Consider the following 17,438-nt stretch of genomic DNA (forward strand, 5'->3'; position numbering starts at 1 on the left):
GAAAGAATTCATATCCAAGATTTCGAATCGTCGCAATTTCATCAAATAGGTAATGTATCCGGGACTCAAGTAGTCTGCATCTGCTTAGGCCGAGCGCTACTAACTTCCGGCCTCCCAAAGGTCCGCCTTTCCTAAGCGCGATCCCCGCGAGTTCGCATCGTTTGTGAATCTATCATAATCGGGATCGTGTAACGCAATTTAATTAACCAGCGCATCACCATGCCTCCTAAATTCGATCCTACCGAAGTTAAGAAAGGTACGTACTCATTACTTCCGTCCTTGAATCTCCTCAATAAAAATTATGAACCTTAATTTCGAGCTTTTTCACACGTGTCACGTATGTTGCATTATATTTTACTATTCTTACAGTCTACCTTCGATGTGTTGGAGGAGAAGTCGGTGCGACCTCTTCCCTTGCTCCGAAAATCGGTCCTCTCGGTTTGGTGGGTGAAAAACCACGATCAATCTAACCTAACCTATCCGTAATCTACACGGTCGTTTTTTTGTTTTTTTATTAACGCCCCTTATTCTCACAGTCTCCGAAAAAAGTCGGTGACGACATCGCGAAGGCGACCAGCGACTGGAAGGGTCTAAAAATTACAGTGCAGCTGACTATCCAGAACAGGCAGGCGACTATATCCGTTGTGCCGTCAGCAGCGTCACTGATCATAAAGGCACTGAAGGAGCCGCCGAGGGACAGAAAGAAACAGAAGAACATCAAGCACAGTGGTAATCTCTCTATGGACGAAGTCATAAGCATCGCTCGTGTCATGAGGCCCAGATCCATGTCCCGGGAGCTCAGCGGAACCATAAGAGAAATCCTTGGCACCTGCCAGTCTGTTGGCTGCACCGTCGAAGGACGCCCCCCACACGATCTTATAGATGAGATCAATGCTGGGCAGTTGGAAACTCCGGAAGAATAAAATGGTGGGTACAGGGCCCTGCGCTTGCGTCTTAGGTCGTTGCAACGGTGTTTATCTTGCAAGAAGTAAAGATGTCGTTAGTTCAAAAAGAGAATGCTTTGGCGCGATTTCTTTTGTTATTCATCCCTTGCCGGTGCAAATAAAAGCGTGAGCTTAGGGCTCTTGGTAGGGGTTGGCATCCCATCCACCTGATGGGTACCGATCAGAAACATGGCGACACTGTTTCTGGCCGGATTATACTGATCAGGCACTTGTGGCCATTGGGGAGAAAACCCCAACAACAAATCTGGCATATTAAAAACTGAAATATTGTGAACTGGTGCTACGATTGCTTCAAGTTTTTCTTACTTTTATTTTACTATCTGTAGTTTGGGGGTGTGGTAAAAGAAACTTTGAACACACATTACAGCCAGAGTTTGCAATAATGAATTTTAGACTCACCATCAACTCGGATTTTTTTACTGTTTCAGATGATTGAAGGAGGTTAAAATTGAATAAAGAAAATCTTATCAAACAACTTTTTTTTATTCACCCTAATCATATTGTTCTCCAACCTTATTACGTGTTTAATTTCATTGATCCTGCCTATAATATTATTTTTTCCTAAGATCGATCAATATTGTTATTAGAATTTGTAAGAACTCTGTCTTTCAACGAACATTAAAAATCAGTTATTCATCGGATTTGAATAATTCCCGGGCCAAAATGAGTGTGGCCAACTTCGCGTCCTAGTCGTCCATCTCGAATGTCGAACTTGCAATTAGTTCGATTCCTAAACGGCTCGGACTTCACGCAGGTGTCAAAAATTGCGACGACTCCGATTCAACTTCACGGTGTTCGTTTCACGGTGAAGTGACAGTTGCGATCTGATCACTGTGGATGATCATAAGATTACTATCTGGCCAGCGTTCCAGCTCAGTGGGTTTTTTTTTTCTCGTATGTGTTTACGTATTACCTACTATCGTCCCTCAATTTCGGCGACAAACGAACGTCGACATTACGTATGGCAGGAAGAAGCCCGCGCCTCGACAGTTAATTAATTAATCGGCGAATCAACGCGACTTGTCTCTGTGCAATTACGGTTCTTTTAATCGCGAGTATTTTGTCCGAAGCGTGAGTATCGCCGTGGCGCGCAATGTGAAAGTTTCAGGTGAAAGACCGTTGCATGTACCTAATCGGTCGCTTAGTTAATCGTCGAATTATTCGAATGTGAAAAGAAAGAACGAAGAGATGACAAACTCCTCGTTTATCGTCGACCTCAATGAGCCACCGGAGGATCACTGCGGCAAAGACGCCCTCACTGACGTCTTCGGCTGGTTTCTTCAAATCCTGCTCGCCGCTCTCGCCTTCACATGCCTTATCCGTAAGAACACAGAAATCGGCTTGAACCATTTCGCTTAATTAGGTTAGCCTCGTTCCATCCGTTCGTCATTCAATCTTAATTCCTGCCGAGTATTAGCTCTGACCATTAGATATATGTCGGTATGAGCGGCAAATCGACGCGATCGATCTACTCGACAAACGAGTAATTCTGTAGGAAAAAAAAGAGAGATAACAAAGTGAATTACTCGAGTGTAACTAAAGACGAGGAGAAAAAAAGAAACACAACTACTGATAGCTATATGCCTGGCGTACGTTGTTGTCGCATTGCAATGTAAGAAACATGATACAAAACGGCAATAGAAGAATAAAGAACTGTATAGTTTAATTTACAATGGATGTTTTACCCTTCAACAATCGTCGTTTGTAATAGCATGGATTATTTCCCATTTTTTTCATCCAAACATACGGAACCATTGCGAATCTCATCCTCTTCCTCGTTTCTCTTATCTGCAGTGTGCTTGTATTGATGATAATCATCTTAACACGCTTGATTTCTATCAGTCACGCTCATTTACTTCTCTTACATAATATATTGTCTCTAAGCAGAGTCCTGCAGTCTGATCTTCGGCCTTGCGACTGGATTAAAAAGAGAAAAAAATAACCAAATCAATAGATGGAAATTGATCGACGAACGTATCGTATTTATTTTTCAGTTAAAAGATTCTGCGAACCTCGATACGAAAGAAGACCTTGGCTCATCTGGTTCTACGACACGAGCAAGCAGGGTCTCGGTGCCCTTGTCATTCACCTAGCCAATGTCTACCTGGCTAGTAGGTTTCAGGGAGATCCCTGCACGTGGTAAACTTTCTTATCTATCCAACACACTGGTGTAAAATAATTCTCGAATGCTCCGTTATAAAGAAGCCCCGAATTTAAAATTACCTCAATTGCATCCAATTTTAGGTACATCATCAACTTTTTGCTGGACTCTTCCGTTGGGTTACTCATAATTTGGGTCGGTATCAGATTATCGCAATATTTGGCAAGGAGAAAGCAATGGGAGTCCATCAACTTTGGGGAATATGGTAATTCGCAATCGCTGACTCAGTTTTCATTGTGAATTGTCGGTCATCTGTCGTCTCTCACTAGTTACCCTCACCCTCTATCTAGCTTATCATTTGGAGATAGATCGTGCGTACAGTCTGATGAAGAAATTATTGAAATAATCAGTTATGAAACAATGGTTTGAGAATAGTGGAACAGAAGCTCGATCTGAGTTTAATTGAATCCAATTTTATGCATATTGCTCGCGTAACCTCGATCTGTATGTGCAAATTTTTTTATTTCGACACTTCCTCGACTAGACTGTACAAGTGAAAATGTTTTCTTGGTAAAATAAATACGTTTTGAACCTTTGTATCAATCACAGGAAAACCCCCATCCGTCAACGCATGGCTGACTCAATGCGTTTTGTATGTTCTGCTGATGATCATTGTAAAGATTTTCATCACATTGCTGATTCAACTCAATTTTTGGGACCGAGTCAAAGACCTGATTCTGGCACCGATAACGAACGCGCGAGTCGAGGCTGCAGTTGTTATGTTAATAATACCATTTTTCGTTAACGTAAGTTGAGAAATTCACTCTTCTATATTTGGTACAAAAGCACAGTCAATGTCATTTTATTGTCGATCCAGGCGCTGATGTTTTGGGTGACGGATAATTTTCTAATGAGAAAAACGAAACATCTAAGAACAGCCAAGGACCCTTCGTTGCTTCAACGTGTGAAAATACGTTACAGAAAAATACGGAAGGACAAACGTGACGAATCTGAATCCGACATTCTTCTGTCAGCTGACGAGGAACTTCTCGGTGCAAACGACCCATTGCAACGACTTAACATAGCCACGTAGTAGGATTGATTCAGGAAAGAAATTATGTCACTCACAGCATTTTAATCTGTATTTACTCGTCTGTCTAAGAAGGTGGAACAATTTCGTCGTCGTATCAATATTAGATCTTTACAATTTTATTAGTAGCCTAACATTCAACTCAACTTTGAGAAATTACGTTTCTTTAATAATTTTTTTTTCAATTCCTATTCAAACGATACTCAATGACGTAGAATAGGTTTTATTTTTTTTTTTTTTTTTCGTATTCCAATTTACTTCCTTTTTTGCGAGAGGGACTTGGATAAACTCTTTTATGACAAAAAACATCCAAATCAATAATAATAATTTATTTATTAAAATTTGTGTTAAATTTGCATAAAGCATTATGCGAAACTTGTTACTCGGTGTTCGAAAGTTCGAATCGTATGTTTAAGGCATTTTTATTCGACAAAAATGATAACCAGTGTACATAGGTAGATATTATATATTCGAAATGACTACTGGGTATATTACCTAATATTTATCTATATGTATAAACGCTCTTACTCTGTGAATTGAAAAGAAAATAAGCTTACAGAATTAGGAAAAATAAGAAAAAAAACAAAAAAAAATATATATTTAAGACAGAAGAAAACAAAACAAAGTAAATTTTTATATCAGCAGGAAGTATCAAGTAGCTTGAATATTTTATTCCGAAACCTGCTCAGCGTACCTCGGAAAGCAAACAAAACGAGAGAGCTACACACACGTAGTATACAGAAGGAGATTAATGGTATATTTTTAAAAGACTGTATTGTACAGCTATAACTTTATATTTTTAATACATGTAGTTAGAATAGCGATTTCCTTCATCGAAGCGACTATGTAAAAAAAAAGACAAAGTCTTAAATTTTCTTCCTATATCACAAGTCTTGGTCAGATCGATAGATTTCTACGAATATTTCGTCAATCTACTCAAATTTTTACCTTCGCAGATCATTTGACAATCTCTCGTTTTATCTTTATAAAAAACCCAGTCAAATCCATTTTCTCGTGTTAAGGTATAAAAAAAAAAAAAAAGATTAAACCGTCGAAGCACTTTTAAAACTAAACTTTACAATATTGAATTGCATGTATGTTGTATGTCTGTACGTACATACACACATGTGGCTTAAGGAATTTGCATATCTAATGACAAAGGAGAACGAAAGAAGAAAATAAGAAAACAGTTTGCTTGTAAGATATATGTAAATAATTATAGGTTAATGTATTAATAATGTGTAATATGTCGTTCGTTTTATATGGGGAAATAGGTAATTGAGAGAGGGAAAAATTGGCATTTCCCCACATTGAGGAAGTGCATATAGGTCGTTACAATACAAAAACTCTTATTTTTTCCATAGCTCAAAATTTGATTCTTCAAAAGTCTAACTTTCAAATTGCACAGTAATACTCGCGTGTACTTTAATTCCTGCAGAGAAACTCAACACTACTAACCCTAAATGGTGTAATAATTAATTAATAAGAGATATTGATTGTTAGGACCAACGAAAAGAAGGAAGAAAAGAAAAATTAAATCGACTCGTCTTAATAAGGTTGAATTATGATCAGATATATATGTTTATATTTATATACGGAAAAAAAAGAAAGAAAGAAAAATCGTCTTTTTTTTTTTAACGGTAAAAGCGTCTGCTAAAGATTTCGTAGGAGAAAAATAGAGAAACATGTGGAAAAAAGTTTTAAAAAAGTATACGGAAATACTATGAAAGGTTAAAAAGAACAAGAAAAAATGGTTGCTGAATACGTCCTGTAATTAATCCGTTATATGTACACTAATACGTATAATGTACAGTATATCATACGGAATCGTACATTGCTATATCTGGATATTCGACGACAAATACCCAGAAAAATATTTATATGATGGCAGAATTTTGAACGTCCATAAGATTATTGTATAATTAGTTATGAAATATACGTATTTAAGATCTATAACTTGTTTCCTCGGGTTTGCTACGTATGTGCACAGTTAATGGGGAAAAGATCTATGTAACTACCTGTTATATCATCAGGATATTGTGTACCTATGTCTGTATGTACATACATACATACGTATGACCTGTGTTTCACTCGATTAGCAACATTTTACGTTTGATGTAAAACAAAAATCAAATTTTTCCAAACGTTTGGAATATTATTAATTCATGATACTGTAGATTTATGTGCGTTTGTAATATTTATACATTTATCTGTGATGTGTTCAAATTTAAATTTTCATTCGGGCAAGTATCAATTATCACCTGTACAATATGCCTGAGCATACTTACAACTGTGATATAAAATTATGTGCAGGTCGCATACTGACCGACGGAACCAAAAGTCCGCCGACAAACAAAAGACAATCGGCGATCGCACGTCGAAGGGGGGGTATTCGAGGAATTCCACCTGACTCGTCGCACTTGCGGATCTCTTGTACCGCGAACGGTTGATCCTGCAGCGGATCGTCGCGTAGCCGGCTCGACAGACGTCTGGTAAGAAGTTGCCGGCCACAATTTCTGCGCAAAGACACACCATAGAAATCGGTCGGTTCCGGACTGATCGAATGCGGCGTGATTCTTCCTCCATCCTTCAACGAGTCGTATTATAGGTGCCTACTTTCAGGGTGAGCTATACGTTAAAAGCCATGATTACGATTTTCAATTGTTCTTACGCATGAATACATACACATCTGCATACATACATCGATACCCGCTCTCTGCGATTGTTTTATTTTTGAACTCCTGTTTTACTATATTAATAACGTAGTGTAACGTATGTACATGAAATGTCTGTTGTAATGATTTTAACTGCGTTTTACCGAGTTCCAAAGATCGCCAGGCGACGGAAAATACAGCTGAAATCAGGTACGAAACTGTCTGTGAATGACGTGCTCCGTGTGTGGTTTCGTGCGAGACCCGAATTTTTACCGTCTTTTCACGTTGCATTTAGCGTGTCAAGCAGATCCGAGAATCCGTAAGTTTGAACCCACTTAAGGCACTCGATGATACCAGGAATACCGTTACGCGTGTACGCGGGGCAACGATACTCTATGAAGATCGAATTAGTGTGTCGAACGAGTCGCGTGAGCCGCTAAACGGCGGAAACCCAAGGGCGTCGAGACTCGAAGGAATCGCGAAATACGGTACATCTGCGCTTCTCGACGAAGCTAATAATAATAAGTAATAATAAAGCATTCTCATCCCGTTTCGATACTTAACCGTCGATGGATTAGTCATTAGCCGCGTTCGTGACTCTTTTCGTCGTGACCTTTGTACGAGCGCGATATCCTTGACACAGAAGTTGCAGCTGAAGGGCGAGAAGATTGATGATCGTGGGAATCGGCGGAGCGACAACAAACGCGGTATATTCATGCGATGCCAAAAATTTACGAGGTTGAGTTTGGTAATGTTATCGCAAAGAAACACTGGGGGAGAAAAATTTCCTAATCTTACTGTGATTGTTAAGGAATTATTAAGGATTTCGAAAAATGAGTGTGTTTCGTTTCAACGGTTTTTCCCCAACATGAATCGAGCTACGATAACGTTACTAATTTCAACATGATTAAACTTTCCGGACGTAATTGATGCAAAATTTGATCCCTTTGTCAAAGTCAAATCGCGAGACAACAGTAGATGAGCAGACCGATACGCGATACTCCCGAGTGTTTTTCTTGCTGGCATTGATGTCTCCGTTCCATTCGTGGCACTTTGCTTATAATTATCTATGAAGTGGTTTTGCAGATGTTGACGCGAAGCGGCGATGCGTAATGCGAAGAAATAAAATACACGTGTGTATCCGTTTCTATAATACTTGTCATATTTCTGATATTGTGCACACACGCGTACACATTTGTGTTTACAAGGAAATATTTCACGATATGTGAAACCGTATACTCGTATCGTATGCGATATCTGCAAATCAAAAACGAAAGATATACGGATGAAAATAATAGTCTCATCTCGATGGATTGAAATTTATGTTGTATCATAACGACAGGTCTCTCTGGAAACATTGCCGCGTCAATTGTGTATAATTGTGCTCTTGAACCTGATCTTGAGCCGAGGTCGATAACCTTGGAACGACACTGAAACTCAGAGTGCATATCTGCATAACGAATGTTCCCGCAATGAATTTAACTTTAGAAAACGAAAAGCAAAAATTTTCATCAAACTCTTTGTGTAAATTTTAAACATGTATGTAAATACTGCAGTTTGTCTCATAATTTTTTTTCTTATAATAATTTTTTCTCCTATTTCTCTTTCTTCGCCTTGTACTCATATATTTGCGTCTGTCTGTTCACAGCTGGTGAACGTGACGATGTCGGACCAGTGGAAAACTGTATTCGTGACAGGGGGCGCGGGCTACATTGGGAGTCACTGTGTCGTCGAGCTACTGGAGTGTGGATACAATGTTGTGGCAATAGACAATTTTGCCAACAGTGTAACGGAAGACAGTGGAGAATCGTCAGCTCTTAAACGAGTGGAAAAAATAACTGGGAAGAAGGTCACCTTCTACAATTGCGATCTGATAAACAAGGAAAAACTCGAGGAAATATTCAACAAGGTGGGTGAGATAAATCCAACACTTCTTTTATTGTTTAGTTGTCTGTATTGAAATTGATTCGTCAATTTCTTAATGTTAATGTTATTACTAATTCTTTATTTTTTCTTTTTTTTTTTTTATTTCCAGCAAAAAATAGACTGTGTCATTCATTTTGCAGCGATAAAGGCTGTTGGCGAATCTATGCAAGTTCCGCTACATTATTATCGAAACAATGTTATTGGGACGATTAATCTGCTGGAGGTAATTTGAACACACAGCTTTTAATGATAATTTAGCTTCGTTTTCAAAAGAAGTAAAGAAATTGGAAATTATAAATGATTCTAAGAACTGTTCCTTTCACTAAAACATTCTATTTATTTGAACAATGCAGGTGATGAAGGCAGCCGGATGTTTTCAGTTGGTATTCAGCAGTTCGTGCACCGTTTATGGTGAGCCTGATAGTCTGCCCATAACTGAAAACCATCCAACGGGTAATATAACAAATGTCTACGGTCGAACAAAGTATTTCATCGAGGAAATGCTAAAAGATATATCGCGGGCTGAAAAGGTGAACATGGGAACTTTTTCTTCTACATTAAAATGATTTTTAACAAAAAATGCTTGTACTATTTTAAAGTTTTTGACTGATATAATTTCAGAGTTGGAATATCATTTCTCTGAGGTACTTTAATCCCGTAGGAGCTCATCCAAGTGGATTAATTGGAGAAGATCCTACCAAAGCATTCGCTAACCTGATGCCGTACATAGCGCAAGTTGCTATCGGTCATAAACCAGAATTGACCATATTTGGAGGTGATTATCCGACGGAGGATGGAACAGGTAAGAAATTTTTTTCGTTATGGTAAGTTGAACTATTCCTTCGAGATTGCTAAATGCTTTTTGTCGATTGTAGGAATTCGGGATTACATTCATGTAATGGACTTGGCTTCGGGTCACGTAGCTGCACTCTCTGCACTCAAAAAACAGCACTTGAGATTAAGGGTAAGTGCGTTTCGAATTTCCAGTTGACTGGAAAATTTGTTAAAGGAAGAGTAAAATTGCTGGGTGAAAATTAAATCAATTCTTGTTGAAATAATTTCAGACATACAATCTGGGTACAGGAAAAGGAGTTTCGGTTCTTGAACTAGTTAAAACATTCGAAAGGGTAACCGGCACCACAGTACCCTATGTTATCCAAGATCGTAGGGAGGGAGACATTGTTTCAATGTACGCCAATGCTTCCCTGGCTCGCGAAGAACTCGGCTGGTCCACAAAATACAACGTAGAAGAAATGTGTAAGTAATTTAGAGATGCAGGGAAAGGCTTTATGGAGTTTTTTTCATTAATGAAATTCTGTATAACGATATAACTTTGAATAAATCTTTTTGTCATAGGCAAAGACTTTTGGAAGTGGCAGACAATGAATCCATCTGGCTATCGTACACCCTTAAAAAACGGCAACTCGTGAACGGCATCTTTTTATAAGGTTGACAATTATTTATACGAAAGTATCTCGTTTTTCATTTTATAATGTGTAATAAAAGCTGATATACATGTATATCAGCTTTTGGCCAAAGCTCTATGCAGTGGAATGCAACAATGAAACGATTAAATTATTGCCCTTACTAATTCTCGGTCCAAAATCAGTATCAAGAAAGCCAATCATTCTTATTTCGCTAAATATCCTTTATTCGGTTTGCACAAAATCGATGTTCTCATTATCACGGTATCTTTGATTTCGACGAACATAATTACATACGCATTACACAGTTAGAAATTGAAATCATACAAATATACAGGTATATATGTACATTCGAGTTGCCATTCAAAATTAAGTCAAATTGAGAATATAATTAACTCAATACGAGAAATCGGACCGATAGTAATTAAGGAAGGATAGATCGCGGATTATTGACTTACAATTAATGGCCCTGTCGATTCAAGTATTTGAGTTCGTTTCCACTTCGCTTGTCGTTTCATGAACAATTGAGTATAGCGAGAGGTGTTGAAATTTTAAAACTTCCAATCCCCAGCTAGTCCAGCCTGGCAGCAAGTATCTTGCAAATATTTCCAAACAGTTAGGATCCCTCGGAAGATACGATTTTATCACCTCTGGTCAGAAAATTGAGAATATAGTCAGTTGTAAAAAAATAACAGAGAAATTTAACGGCTGATTATTCTCGAGACCTGTTAAAGGTGGTTTATGAGAGTGAACGGCGCTAGGTACGCTGACCAGCAATTTTCCATTGGGTATATCGATGGATGTATTGGAAGACACCGATCCTAGCAGTAGTAATTCGTAGGGCTGTTTACCAGGGGGCGGATTGAAGTCGCAGACGGTTTCCCCAGAGCTAGTGACCTGGTGAAACGAAGAAAACTAGCTGTACCATTTGTCGGTAGAAATTATTCCGCGAAAATTCGTATAAGGATATGTTATCTTTCTTACCTTGACCCAGTACCACTTTGCCCGATAACTCACGCCCCAAGCTGGAAACATTTCGTCCGAAATGCTGCGCAGGTGGCTTGGAGCATTTGTGCACCAGACTGCAACGATTCCATTGGAACTGAGCAATTTGGCGATTGGTATTTTCGCCAGTTCTTCATTGTACATCATTGTGTAACTGTTTAGAGACAGAAAAGAGTTATTGGAGAGGAAAACTTTTCAAAGACGTCAAGAAGAGCCTACCTGGCCCCTGCGCATTTGTTCTTTTTACGACGTATGGATTTGTTCCACCAAGGCGGATCGAGCAGGATGAAATCAAACTGGTTTGCCATCTCCATTTTATTGGCAATCTGCCGGACATCGTAACAGTAGAAACTGCATCTCTCAGGGAACACGTATCTCTCGTTTCTAGTGGCAGATATTACTGCCCTCTCAGACTTGTTGCAGCCATACAGATTCTCTACCTGCTGACGAAACGATTCTGTGTAAAATCTTTGCGACACCAGACGGGCAGCTTTGTTGTTATCCGCTCTTGCATCATCTGTAAAGTGTCCGCGTTCCTTTGCGGTCGACAGAAGCTTAGCCAAGGATCGTTGAATGTATTTCATCTGCCGTGTTCAAAAGTTTCTGTGTTCAAAATACTATCGATACAGGAAAATGGTTTGGATTCAATGTTTGTTTGGTCGGTTCACCTGTTCACTGTCAGCGTGTGATAATTCCTTGGTTAGGTCAAGTTTTCTTTTTCTAATTTTACTGTCTTTTTTATTTGACGTTTTCCCGTTGTTTTCGATGTTCCGTGTGAACGAGAAAGAAGAGGAGGAAGAGGAAGACGAGGAAGAGCTACAAGAGTCGACATTCCGAATTTGATTTTGTCGGAGGTATTTTGTATTTATGTCAAAGAATTCGCTATTGAACTCTAGCGAGCAGAGAGCTGACCCATCGGCTATATTTTTATAAATGTTATTCATATAATTCAAGTGAGATACGATCCATCCGTCTTCAGTAGCGAATGTCAAACTCATTTCAACCCTTATTTCTGTATTTTCTTATCCCCCGCCGATAGCAATAATTAACAGTTTTGTAAGAGCGATGGCGTTTTCCAAAATTTCCAAAACTACCGGTGACAGGTGTTTCCACCTGTGGGTAAAACGCTGTAGCTAAATCAATCATTCGTTCATGTTGTTGATGTTTACAGTTGCGGAAACTTGAAAATACAAAACTTGAGGGGTTTTAGAAAGTCAACTAGGTAAACGGGAATTTTTCTCGACGTGTTTCTTTACATCGCGATTCTGCACAGAAGCAGTTCACCAATATCGATCGTGTCCATCATTTCTATTCATGTCTTCCACACCGTACGAGGAGGGGAATAAACATCTGCAAAACGGTTGATTTTTAATGAATTACGTTTCCCGCGTTCTCAATTTCGAACAGTTGGCAGCCCCTATCGAGTGCATGGGAAGCAGTGGGAAGCATACAAGCAGCGGTAGATCAGGCACAAAGGCTGCCAGTCTTACGGACTTTAGAGTGAAGGAAAAGGGTGCCGAAATTTGGAGTATTCTGCTATGCCGGCTCGAGTTTACACTGGGATCCCATAAGACTAGCCGGTAAGTGCAGGGTAGTAGAATTATCCCCAGACCCGTCATATCACTCGGAGAAATAACCCAGGGCTAGCAGTCTTTATACATGTTTATTCAACGGTAGATGTACAGGCTCGATAAAGTAGCGGTGCCAAAGGCAGTCGACTCCGCTCGACACGGACGCACGGGGGGCGGGGACCGGAAATCAGAGTCGGCTGGTATCGCAGGGTGATGATAACAGAGCGGCTAGGGTATTACAAATGTGGGAATAAACGGTGTGCTGTTTCGCTCCTCTCACAACGCCCGGTGCTCCAGGTGTATCGGGTAAAGGGGTAAACCTTTGTTCGAAAGCTCGCGTGTCGCTCAGGGGAGTCGAGCCGAGCCAATCGACCGAAGGAATCAGAGACACTCAAGAAAATCGAGCCAGCCGTCGCGGCAGCCGCGAGCGGCGAAAACTCAAAACTGTGCGAACGCCGTCCGTGCGGCTGAAATTCATCGGCCATATTTGACAGAGCAAGAGAGAGACAGAGAGTGAGCGAGCGGGGGAGGAGGAAGAGAAGGAGGAGGAATAGGAGGAGGGCGAACAAGCAGCAGAAGACTGATTTGAAGCGAGCGAGGTTCTAGGGGGGGGCCCGCTTCAAACCGTCCGAAATTCTCAGGAACGAGAGCTAAAATCCTTGACGACCTATCGCGCGATTCAAAAAGATCATCGGGCAGCCGAGGACGTTCGAATTACGCGGATAACGGCCGTCCGTCCACCGCGAGCCCCTTTCATCCCCCCCGTCTCTCTCACTTCCGCTGATAAAGAGCGCTAACTACGTATACTCGGATAAAAAGTAGCGAAGAAGAAGAAGAAGAAGGAGAAATCGAAACAACTGAAAGAAGCAAGAAATACATCGCGCTCCGACGGACTACCCATCCAATCACGTTTTTCGTATTTGAATGTGGAAATTCGTGAGACGCGAGTTATCGAACTTCAGTTTCGGGCGGTGATTGCGGCAAGAAGCAGGAAGACGAGAGCTGGGCGACCGACCCTTGTACATAATTGGGCATAACAGCCCCGGCGTGTGTAAACTGTGCGTGTTTTCTCTCGGTGTTGTACAAGTTAGTGCGCGTACGGCAGGCAGACGGGCAGGCAGACAGAGGTTCTCGTTTCCTCTCCGTCGTTAACCATTTTCCGTACAAACCTCCTCGTACGCCCTTTTCGCATGGGGTCGAGGAGGTCGGCCGCGCGGCTTGCAATTAATCGTGAGAACAACGATAGGAAAGATTGAGAGGAGAGAAAAGTAACTGAAAACCTTTACGTGCGTGCGTGCGTGCGTGCGCGTGTGTGTGTGTGTGTTTCACTTTTTATACTCATATATGTGACCGTTGCAGTAACGTACTAGCTGTTATCGTCTGCAATCGCGAGTACACGAATTCTGCGCTGATACAATTAGGGTATTAGGTATACCATCCCCCTAATAAACATGAGCTGTCAAAGGAATCCGGGAAAAATCACAGTGCCGGACGATCTCCGGGACATACTCCTCGAGTTCACCATCAGCTATCTGCTCGAGCAGCCCGGCGACATCGTCGATTACGCCGTCGACTTCTTCACGAGACTCAGGGAGACTCGTCAGACCCAGATTGTAGCCCCCAGCCAGCAGCAGTCGAATGCCCAGACGTGCTCATCGACCCCCGACGAGTCGGTCGACGACGGTGAGTTGCTATTTATTTTTATTCTTTTACCTTATTTTCGCCCCGAAACTCGCCGATAATTGACCCGCGAGAGTCTAATCGTAGAGGAATTTATGAGGCAGAAGTTGGTAACGTTGTTGTAACGATTAACGTTTCGGAAAATCGTTATCTTTTCGCAATTGCAGGTATGTCTTAAATTCAGTAAATTATAATAAGACAAAACCTATTCATATTTTTAAAACTTAACTTACCCCCCCCCCCCCCCCCCTCTCCCTCCAAATGTTTCGATACCTTCAACGGTACTAACTTCAGCCTCGTTCAAACGAACTAATCTCTGAAGACTTGCCGTAATAGCGTGGCTAACGATTGCCGATATACTCGAAACTTGTTCCTCGCTCACACATTTTTTCCCTAATTACGTGTAGTCGCAGAGACTCACCACACTGCTCACGTGCATAGCGACGATAACTTGAAGCTCAAATAAGCCTGTTATTATATCAGGGTACTTTTCCAGGAATAATTATATGTTTATCCTCGTACGTGGGTATTTTTCATATCTATCCGAGGTTTTTTTTTTTCTCTCCTTGCGAGGAATCACAGAAACCGAACCGAAGGTCGGTCGACGCGACACGAAACGAAAGTATTAATTTCCTTTTTCTGGCGCGGTTACGCGACTTTTTGCCAACGGATGATGACGCCTATGAGAGGATAATACAACGAAGAATGAAACGGTATACGTATTACGTTATGTGCCGAACGAAATTAACTCGCATAGGCTGAATAGATTGAAAATCCTCGGGCAAACGAATCAATTCGACGGTGGTGTTCAATATTCTTATTAGGGCCAACGATCTCTCCTCCTCCTTCTCTGCTTCTTCTCGGCATTTGAGTTCCATCGCTGAATTCCAATTAGATCCGGTTGTCGTCGCCTTCCTTCCTCTTCCGTCTACGTTCAGCCTATACACGTAATCATCCAGTTCCCCCTCGCATATAATGCTTCAATGGATTTATCTACATACATACATACCTATACATGATACTTTATAATCATTGCCTAATTGGTTTATTGTGTATAGTCGGATTATCGCGTCGTCAAAAGGTGTTGGTAGTCGGCAGTGTACGTAGTATGCATGTGTGCGTGTACAAGCGGGATTCCCATAAGACACCACTCGTAACTCGTATGTGATATATAATTCATCGCTTGGATGAATCGATCGATCATCATTCAATCAATTAATACCTACTCTACACCACCCAATGGTAATAAAAAGATAAACCGTTAAGGAAAGCAAACCGGAATCCGCAGGCGACAGGAAAGAAAGTATAATTATTGTGACATTATTCAGATCAATTCAAAAGCGGAGGGAAAGTAATTTCGAAATTTTTTTTTTATTTTCGAGTTTAGTTATTTATTATTATTATTACTGTTATTGTTACTATTCGGACGAACGGCGAAATGAAACGGATGTTATTGTATTCCAGTCCCATCGTCGTTTCGTTAGATTGTTCGTTAGTAGTCCGACGGAGTGTTTTAGGTAATACGCTGCGTCCTCCACTTCTTCTTTATTTCTTTCTTTCTCGCTATCTCTCTCTGTTTCCGTCTCATCGTGCAGCAATTGACAAACAAGACAACAAACGCTTGCTACTGCCGCCGCTGAATGGCCAGCAAAAGTACGTACGTGGTGTTTTTATATGATAATACCTTATAGCGTACAGGTATGTATTGTTATTTATGTCACACGCGAAGAGAGAGAGAGAGAGAGAGAGAGAGAGAGAGGGAGGGAGGAGAGCAAGTAGAAGCGATATGGTGTGACAATACGTGTTTAAAATACTACTTATTGGAACCTGAACAGCCGCGAATACAAACCTCTTTCTCCTTCTCTATAATTTGCCATATCTAAACGTACACAAAATAAACTAATAAATAAATAAGCAGAAAAATTGATATCGTGACGTGATTTGTAACTAAGCTGTACGCAATAACTGTGTGCAGTTGAAGTTGCAAATTTGAAAAGTTGCGAAAGCGCCTAATTTAGAATTATTTGGTGGCGACAGAAAGTTTCAAATGGTCGGAAACCCGACGGCTAAAGTTCCAAAAATTCAAGTTACGACTGATTGCGATCAAAGTTACGAAAAATAAATTTCCGATAGAGGTAAAATTCCGATAATCAAATTACATTATTCAGATAGTTTAGTTTACTCATCGAGTGGATGTAAAAGATGAGAAACACCGAAAATCGGAATGGCCAGGATTCCGAACGTAAAAATACCAAAAATCCAAAACGAAGAATGTTCGAAGTGGCAAATTTTTACCACGCCCGAAATTCACAGAACTGAAAATCTTCGATCATTCGGAATTTCCATGTTTCAGATTTTTAAACTTTCTACTTTTCGTACTTTCGGAACTTTGACTTGTCCGAGTTTCGCCCTTTCGGAATTTCGAGTGTCGGGTTTCGGACCATTCGAAATTTTGACGTTTCTTCAGTTTGATTTCTTTACCCTAACTTTCGCCACCAAAAAATTCGGAATTTAGCTCTCTCGGAACTTTTGTCCTTCTCGAATTTTTGTTCCGTGCCAAAATACCGCGTACAGAATAGATAAATTTAGTTGTTTTCACGTTTCTGTTTTTCTTTTAAACTCGTTTCCCTTTTTCTCAGTACAGGCTAGGTAGTTACGTTTTTTTCTACTTTCTGTCTGTCCGGTGATCGTCTACACATGCCTGGCTGCCGGACGCAAAACACAGGCTGGTGCGAGGATACGTAATAAATCACTTATATGGATGGATTTAGGTATTAACAACCGCCCGACTCTGTATACCTACCTACCTACTGCCTACATACATACCTATATACATAATACAGTTATGCACCCACACGCTGTATACACATAAATTCATTTACGTACTGTATGCATACAGAAGTTCTTCTTTTCTATTTCAAACACGTGATGCTGCTGAAAGTACGTACATACATACATAGATACATACGTATGTATTATATGCACATAGATCTATGCATGGACTACGTTGTATGATATACTT

The 17,438-nt window shown here is 40.4% G+C and overlaps 5 protein-coding genes across 8 annotated transcripts in view; 4 read left to right on the plus strand and 1 right to left on the minus strand.

Annotated features, from left to right (window-relative positions):
* Window positions 1-95: 95 nt before the first annotated feature.
* On the plus strand, window positions 96-1,440 carry RpL12 (ribosomal protein L12). The gene is made up of 4 exons (XM_046636128.2): window positions 96-256; window positions 370-443; window positions 537-927; window positions 1,394-1,440. The coding sequence occupies exons 1-3, from the start codon at window positions 220-222 to the stop codon at window positions 921-923; spliced, it is 498 nt and encodes a 165-aa protein (XP_046492084.1). The 5' UTR covers window positions 96-219; the 3' UTR covers window positions 924-927; window positions 1,394-1,440.
* Window positions 1,441-2,122: 682 nt separating this feature from the next.
* LOC124223809 (store-operated calcium entry regulator STIMATE-like) lies at window positions 2,123-5,283 on the plus strand. Its single transcript, XM_046636108.2, has 5 exons — window positions 2,123-2,286; window positions 2,960-3,104; window positions 3,210-3,331; window positions 3,676-3,872; window positions 3,944-5,283. Exons 1-5 carry the CDS (start codon window positions 2,154-2,156, stop codon window positions 4,157-4,159), a joined length of 813 nt encoding a protein of 270 aa, XP_046492064.1. The 5' UTR covers window positions 2,123-2,153; the 3' UTR covers window positions 4,160-5,283.
* A 151-nt stretch (window positions 5,284-5,434) lies between these two features.
* On the plus strand, window positions 5,435-10,327 carry LOC124223801 (UDP-glucose 4-epimerase). Of its 2 annotated transcripts, none has more exons than XM_046636094.2 (8): window positions 5,435-6,779; window positions 8,459-8,719; window positions 8,846-8,959; window positions 9,090-9,266; window positions 9,358-9,538; window positions 9,612-9,700; window positions 9,801-9,993; window positions 10,093-10,327. In XM_046636094.2, the coding sequence occupies exons 2-8, from the start codon at window positions 8,474-8,476 to the stop codon at window positions 10,164-10,166; spliced, it is 1,074 nt and encodes a 357-aa protein (XP_046492050.1). In that variant the 5' UTR covers window positions 5,435-6,779; window positions 8,459-8,473; the 3' UTR covers window positions 10,167-10,327. The 2 variants fall into 2 exon arrangements, with proteins under 2 accessions (XP_046492050.1, XP_046492051.1); XM_046636095.2 differs by lacking the exon at window positions 5,435-6,779 and adding an exon at window positions 8,214-8,349.
* Mettl4 (Methyltransferase like 4) lies at window positions 9,385-12,662 on the minus strand. 2 transcript variants are annotated; one of them, XM_069137646.1, is made up of 5 exons: window positions 11,834-12,662; window positions 11,385-11,605; window positions 11,145-11,319; window positions 10,886-11,057; window positions 9,385-10,810 (listed from the first exon to the last, which is right to left on the minus strand). In XM_069137646.1, the coding sequence occupies exons 1-5, from the start codon at window positions 12,161-12,163 to the stop codon at window positions 10,638-10,640; spliced, it is 1,071 nt and encodes a 356-aa protein (XP_068993747.1). In that variant the 5' UTR covers window positions 12,164-12,662; the 3' UTR covers window positions 9,385-10,637. The 2 variants fall into 2 exon arrangements, with proteins under 2 accessions (XP_068993747.1, XP_046492042.1); XM_046636086.2 differs by having other exon boundaries at window positions 11,385-11,749.
* Window positions 12,151-17,438, plus strand: part of Pka-R2 (cAMP-dependent protein kinase type II regulatory subunit) — a 29,834-nt gene continuing 24,546 nt past the window's right edge. Inside the window, exons 1-2 of one of the 2 annotated variants that reach the window (XM_046636087.2) lie at window positions 12,151-12,745; window positions 12,843-14,419. In XM_046636087.2, the coding sequence (XP_046492043.1) occupies window positions 14,188-14,419 (232 nt within the window). In that variant the 5' untranslated portion in view covers window positions 12,151-12,745; window positions 12,843-14,187. Of the gene's footprint in view, window positions 14,420-17,438 lie in introns of both variants that reach the window. The other variant, XM_069137647.1, reaches the window with a different exon arrangement.

Source organism: Neodiprion pinetum, chromosome 7 (assembly GCF_021155775.2).
Source record: "Neodiprion pinetum isolate iyNeoPine1 chromosome 7, iyNeoPine1.2, whole genome shotgun sequence".
Taxonomy (NCBI): Eukaryota; Metazoa; Arthropoda; class Insecta; order Hymenoptera; family Diprionidae; genus Neodiprion; species Neodiprion pinetum.

Coding starts and splice junctions, on each gene's coding strand:
- LOC124223801 (XM_046636094.2), top strand. CDS start 8,474: ATGTCGGACCAGTGGAAAACTGTATTCGTGACAGGGGGCGCGGGCTAC. Junction 8,720..8,845: donor TCGAGGAAATATTCAACAAG/GTGGGTGAGATA, acceptor TTTTATTTCCAG/CAAAAAATAGACTGTGTCAT. Junction 9,539..9,611: donor TCCGACGGAGGATGGAACAG/GTAAGAAATTTT, acceptor TGTCGATTGTAG/GAATTCGGGATTACATTCAT.
- RpL12 (XM_046636128.2), top strand. CDS start 220: ATGCCTCCTAAATTCGATCCTACCGAAGTTAAGAAAG. Junction 257..369: donor TCCTACCGAAGTTAAGAAAG/GTACGTACTCAT, acceptor CTATTCTTACAG/TCTACCTTCGATGTGTTGGA. Junction 444..536: donor AAATCGGTCCTCTCGGTTTG/GTGGGTGAAAAA, acceptor TTATTCTCACAG/TCTCCGAAAAAAGTCGGTGA.
- LOC124223809 (XM_046636108.2), top strand. CDS start 2,154: ATGACAAACTCCTCGTTTATCGTCGACCTCAATGAGCCACCGGAGGAT. Junction 2,287..2,959: donor CGCCTTCACATGCCTTATCC/GTAAGAACACAG, acceptor TTTATTTTTCAG/TTAAAAGATTCTGCGAACCT. Junction 3,873..3,943: donor TAATACCATTTTTCGTTAAC/GTAAGTTGAGAA, acceptor TTGTCGATCCAG/GCGCTGATGTTTTGGGTGAC.
- Mettl4 (XM_046636086.2), bottom strand. CDS start 12,163: ATGAGTTTGACATTCGCTACTGAAGACGGATGGATCGTATCTCACTTG. Junction 11,058..11,144: donor CAAAGTGGTACTGGGTCAAG/GTAAGAAAGATA, acceptor TCGTTTCACCAG/GTCACTAGCTCTGGGGAAAC. Junction 10,811..10,885: donor TCATAAACCACCTTTAACAG/GTCTCGAGAATA, acceptor TTTTCTGACCAG/AGGTGATAAAATCGTATCTT.